The sequence below is a fragment of the Limulus polyphemus genome, unplaced genomic scaffold (genome assembly GCF_000517525.1).
Source record: "Limulus polyphemus unplaced genomic scaffold, Limulus_polyphemus-2.1.2 Scaffold2860, whole genome shotgun sequence".
Classification (NCBI taxonomy): Eukaryota; Metazoa; Arthropoda; class Merostomata; order Xiphosura; family Limulidae; genus Limulus; species Limulus polyphemus.
This window is the reverse complement of record NW_013668470.1, coordinates 77,144-83,253: the sequence shown is the minus strand read 5'-3', so window position 1 is coordinate 83,253 and position 6,110 is coordinate 77,144. Positions and strand designations below refer to the sequence as shown.

Below are 6,110 nucleotides of genomic sequence, written 5' to 3'. Positions count from 1 at the left end.
TCAGGAAGTTACATGACAGAAAACTGGCGTTGACTGGCAAAACCAGTAAACTGGTTTTCACAACCCGTGAAAGCATGTAGGAACAGGAGCTGATGACGTAAATCTCCAAGAGTACTTAGAGTAGTGACCAGCTGTTTCATGTTCCAAGTCTTTTTGGTTGTTTGTCTGTAAAGAGAAGAATGTCATTAGAAGCTACATAAATGTGATTTGCCAGTAGCACCAAAAGATCTGTGGCCTCTCCAACAACGGCTATGATGTTGACTTTGGCACAGTTCGTTGCTTCCCTGACGATCTGCAAATCAGCGTCACCCTTGACATGAATGACACTACATGATGATGTTTGAATGAATAAAGCGCTGTTTATTCTCCTTGTTGGTCTTTTTGTGGATTGAAAGTGTACTGCCATTCCTTGGAGTTCCCTCCCTCGTCTGAAGTTGGTCATATCCTTTGTCGAAGGGCCAGACATGTACCCGTCAAAGACGATAACTACCTTGAGATACGTTTCACTGACAAAGTGGACATACGAGTCAATGATGTTCTGAAAAGTGCTTCCACGTTTCCTGCAGTCATTGCAGTAGGGAGCTTCCATCAAGCACAAACTGCACATCATTGCATGGTGGTCGACTTGGGGCGATGTCTTGAAGAAGCTCCCAAACTTCATCAGCTAGCGATGCTTTGTTTGGTTGCCGAAGGAAGTCTTGGGAATCAAACAGTAAGAATGGGAAGCTTCAAAGTTCATATTGGAAGATATCTTTCTTGCCTTCATAAGTCACATTAGCTGCTGCCACTAAACACCAAAATAGCAGCTGTGGGTCGACTGATACAGGGGTCATAACTTGATCTTTCTTTCCTCGGGGTGAATTCTGCTGCAATCTAATCTCCTATGCTTTTGATTATTTCAAGGTCGACTTCCTTTGCTTCGTTGGCATTTGCAGATGCATCACCAACAACACCAGTCGCAGTGTTTTTGAGGGTAGGGTCTGCAGCAAATGGGTTTCTTCCATGGAGGTGTGAAAGGATAGACATCATGTGCTCGGCGTCCTTTGATGGTTTTGTTGTCCCATCTCTCTGTGTTGGTCGCTCGAACGTCGATGTGTTCTTGTGATTTCATGTATCACGTTGTTTATTTCAGCACATGCTGGCACAGACGGGAGCCAACTGACACATTGTGACTTGATCATTCCTCTTCCGCGTGTTAAACTCCAGTTGATTTCACATTTCGCATCAGAGTCTGCTCAATAGTTAAAGCAGATGAAAGGCCAGCCCAATATCTGTTGCTACGTCAAACAACGTGGTATCTGTCATTGAAGCTTTTGTGAACATCAGGATGGATTTTGTTTACGTTGGCTCATCAGTTGCAGGTAGAAATAAGCAGATTTTATGTAAATGTTGTGTCCAGCAGCCAAGTATGGCAGTATCTCTTGTACAGCAGTCAAATGCCATAGCCAGTTTCCTGTTCTCTCTGCTTTCAGAAAACGTTTCAATATGTCCACCATTGACATGTACTGAAGCCACAGTTTACTGGTTTTACCAGTCAACGCCAGTTTTCTGTCATGTAACTTCCTGCTAATTTTGGCAAAATAATCGTTGTTATTGAGAGATGTTAGTGACAGCTCACCCTGCAATACTCTGTCGTACAAAGCAGAGGCTGATTCTATATCTTCCCTGACCTCAACAAGGTTCTTCACCATACACTGGACATCACATGAAAGTTCTCGTTATGATACAGGTTCCAGCTCAAGTTTGGCACCAAGTCCGAGCTGCTCCACTCATTGCTTTGAAGAAGATGTTGATAATGAGAGAGAGAGAGGTTAATCAGTGACTGCAAACCTTACATGTCAAGCTATATAAATGTTAGAAACTAAATGTCAATAGGCGAGGGTTAAATCAATATTGTGATTAAATGATGGGTGGAAACAAGTATAATTTGTAGATATTACTTATCAGTGTTCACTTTATCAGTCTCAAAGTAAATTATTTATTTTGCAATTACTTTTAAGTGAAACTTTCTGGACTCCATGCTATAGGGTAGCTAAGATCTTAATGGATGGAAATATAATGTAATATCATCTTGGATGGAAATATGGTGTAATATCATTTTGGATGGAAATATGATGTAATATCATCTTGGATGGCAACTTGTCGATCTAATTTTATGCGAATGTTTATGTTGACTATACCAAGTTAGATAGAAACTTAGCAAGAGCATCGATTTTGTGTTATTTGAAACTTATTAACTTATCGTTTCTTTTTGTTTTAGTTCACAACTGTACTCGTTCCTCCGAATTCTGTAGACAACAATGAAGATGTAGACAACACGACAAGTTCCAATATGACAGAAGGTACTCAAAAATATTCGTAATAAATTGTTTAATCGATTAATATTTATAATCCTCACATCGTGAACAAAACTATTGTTCATAAGACATCTTGTTCCTGTTTTCCAAAACGCAGAAGTGAAAATAAGATAAGGAGCAACCACGTTGGTGAAATGTGCTCCTTTTTATAAAGAAAAGTCCTGTTCAGATATATTTTACCAGTATGTAGTGTAATGGTTTAGACGAAATTTCTTTAATTTCTTGTTTATCGGGAAGTAAATCTACTAACAGTTATTGAATAAATATATGTTATGTTTCAAAACATAAGACCTCAAAGTAAATATACGGATGTTTATTGTTTTGTAGAGAAGGCGAAAATGTTTATTTTCCTCTCAAGACGAACAACTACTGAGTTAATTAATAAAGAATATGAAAATTACATTTAGTAAATCAAACATACTGTTGGTGTGAACGTGCTTTGTAGTCACATTTAATTAATAAATGAAGTGTAGTACGATTAAGCGTACATTTGTGCCAAATAATGAACCTACGAAAATATAGAAATCTGAATAGGACGTGAATGGGTAATAAACAAATCTGTATTTCAAGTTTAACATACTGACAAATACACAATGTTTCGACAAGATTTGTAATCATCAGGTACAAGTAACTTACACAGACACAGGAATACATATACAGTATTGAACAAAGAGGTCACATGACCGGAAATTACTTAACAGCTCAGTAAAGGTATCTTGGCAACTAAGGGTGTTGCTTTAGAGTAGAGTTGTGTAGCTCATTTAAAATCTCTTCTTTCGAGTTTTTATTTGTCGATGTTTGGTTCTTTGTTTAAAATTAAAGTGTTGTAATATATGCTAATATTATTAATAAAAAACCCTCTCACGCTTACTCCTGTCATCAAATGACAAAAATATAGAATTTATATCTAACTTAGTCATTACGCTTGTAAAGAGTTGAATTATAATACAATATGATTATAATATTTATTTAACGTGTGAATCAGTTAGAATACTTAAACTCATGTTTATTTTAAAGCCGAAGTCACACGTAGGATTTGTACAGACGCTGTTTCCACTAGTTTTATTATCGCACCAATACAGTTATTAAACATTACTATTTGTGATCTTAATAAAAATTAGTACCTCTGTGTGCCTTAACCCTAACATTCTCTCCGAACTTAAATGTAATAAAATTTAAGCGTTTCTCTTTACGTATATATAATCTGAAGACCATACACACTCACGCACTCATGCTTATGGTGATGGTCATATGACATACGACTCTACTACTAACCCTAAAACTTGCAGAAAATGTTGTTACCGGTAGTAACTATTTCGTTATTTAAATCAAGCATTCCAGCGTTCGTTTCTAGTCCCTCTTTCCCTAAATCAACTTTAAATTTTCATTTTACTTTTTCATGCTCCATTTAACGTTATATAAGAAACAAAACGAATATTAAAATAAACAACAAGAAAAATTAGCAATACTTGTATGAAATATTTGTTTCTAGTCGATCATTACATAACAGTACTTACTCGGGGTTTGAGAGACATCTGGCAAGAAGAATACTAAAGAGTTGAGTGGACAACTTGTTTAGCTAGTTGAGAAAATGGACAACACATCCGGTCTCTTGCGAGCTTCAAATACCTAAGTTGTCCAAATAATACTTAAGAAGAAAGTTAAAAAAATGCATAGTATATCTTCATATGGACGGGAAAACGTTTCGTGTTTGATACACGTCACTGTAGACAGTATTTCTATACTTAGTTGGGGTATAGTGTCGATAAAAAAGCTATACTTAATTGTGGCGTAGTATCAATAAAAAAAATTTTACTTGTTTATGGCATAATGTAAAAAAAACTATACTTAACTGTTGCGTAGTGTCATTTAAGAAATTATACTTGGTTGTAGGTTAGTGTAAAAAACTATACTTAACTGTTGTATTGTGTCTATAAGGAACTATACTTAATTGTAGCCTAATATCAATAAGAAATTATACTTAGTTAATACGTATTATCAGTAACGAACTATATATATTTAGTTGTGGTATAGTGTTAATAAGAAAAGTAACGAAATAATTAGAATTTTCCTTTTGTTTCGTGATGAATGGCTATTAAGAACGATGATCTTAAAAATGAGTAACTTAACTATTTTATTTCGTTTTTTTAGAATCAAATAAATATGACTGGAACATAAGTAATAAGTATAGCGGAGGGACCAATATTCTGGGGCTTGTGGTGTTTTCTGTAGCACTGGGTGTTACATTAGCCAAAATGGGAGAGAAAGGTAAACCTCTGTTGGACGTCTTCGTTAGCCTTAGTGACGCTATCATGATAATCACGAAATGGGTTATATGGTAAGTATATTTTAACTTACATGTATCTCAAATGGTTATGACGTTAGCTTAGTTTCGTCATGATTGAGTTTCAAAAAAATAAATATTGTTCATAAAAATAAAGAGTTTATTTAAAAAAAACCAAACAGTAACATGATGGACTGATTATTCACATTTTGGATAGTTCAAAAGTGAGCAAGAGTTAGAAATCCAAGTATCTTAACAACATTGTTAAGTAGGTCAATGTGTGTGTGTTCTAACAACATTGTTAAGTAGGTCAATGTGTGTGTGTTCTAACAACATTGTTATGTAGGTCAATGTGTGTGTGTTCTAACAACATTATTAAGTAGGTCAATGTGTGTGTTCTAACAACATTGTTGTTTAGCTCGGTGAATGTGTTTTAACAACACTGTTGAGTAGTTCGGTGTGTGGGTGTTTTATCAACACTGTTGAGTAGCTCGGTTTGTTTTTTAACAACATTGTCGAGTAACTCGATGTATGAACTTGTAATCATTTTAGAACTAAGGGAACCCAACTGGAACAACCACATATTGCATATCGTTTTACATGATATTCTCTGAATTACTAAAACATTTATAATATGTACTCATTATTTGGAACTACTCGTTTAACAAGAGCTTAGGAGTAGTAGTAACAAAAGAAGAATATCGAGTTAATACTAATGACTACCTGTTCCTTCCTCTCCTCCTACTTACCCTAACTAATTCTTTTTTTGATGTAGTATTAAATTATTGCAATTGGATGATCCTCAGAATCATACAGGATTATGTGTGGAGATATAATTTATATCACTTCTGATTTCAAGGTCCTGCAACGCTGCTACCAAAATTCTTGATGATGGATATGATGAACACCATATTTTCTCTACGTTTCGAAACATTTTAATTCCATCCTGAGCAAAATTCTTATTGAATTATTTGTACAGTAACAATGAAATAAATGTACTTGGCCAGTTTAATTCAACAGAAGAGACGTTTTTATTTCAGGAAGAGATAATTCTGTTTGATCTAGAGAGTCTTTTTCACTAGTTATAAAATCCAAGCACAATAACATTACTAGACAAGTAGTTTCACAAGAAGCTTTAACTACAAGTTCCCAGACTTAGGGTGTTCAGTAAGTAAAGTCTCTATGGCAAACAGAATCCTCGTTACTTAAATAACGATACTCCTCCTCTTGAATTAAAATAGTTCTAACACTTTTCAAATTCAGTAAGTGCACGTATCTTATGTTACGACAGCGGAAGTCACGTGACGCTGCTGGTGCGTTTGGCGCTGGTAGCGTGCGTGAAATTTCTCGAATGATCATGAATGATCGGGGAGGCCCGAGTGCATTCGAGACTGCTTCGTTAGCATATAAGCCTGGCAGAGAAGCCAGCGATAGATAGATAATTAAAAAAGCGAACAGTAGTTACGGTA

The 6,110-nt window shown here is 35.5% G+C and overlaps 1 protein-coding gene across 1 annotated transcript in view; it reads left to right on the top strand.

The window, feature by feature from the left end:
• Nucleotides 1-6,110, top strand: part of LOC106468074 (excitatory amino acid transporter 1-like) — a 30,490-nt gene that overhangs the window by 20,046 nt on the left and 4,334 nt on the right. The window contains exons 4-5 of the mRNA XM_013928473.2: nt 2,261-2,342; nt 4,509-4,695. Of these exons, the coding sequence (XP_013783927.1) occupies nt 2,261-2,342; nt 4,509-4,695 (269 nt within the window). The remainder of the gene's footprint in view (nt 1-2,260; nt 2,343-4,508; nt 4,696-6,110) is intronic.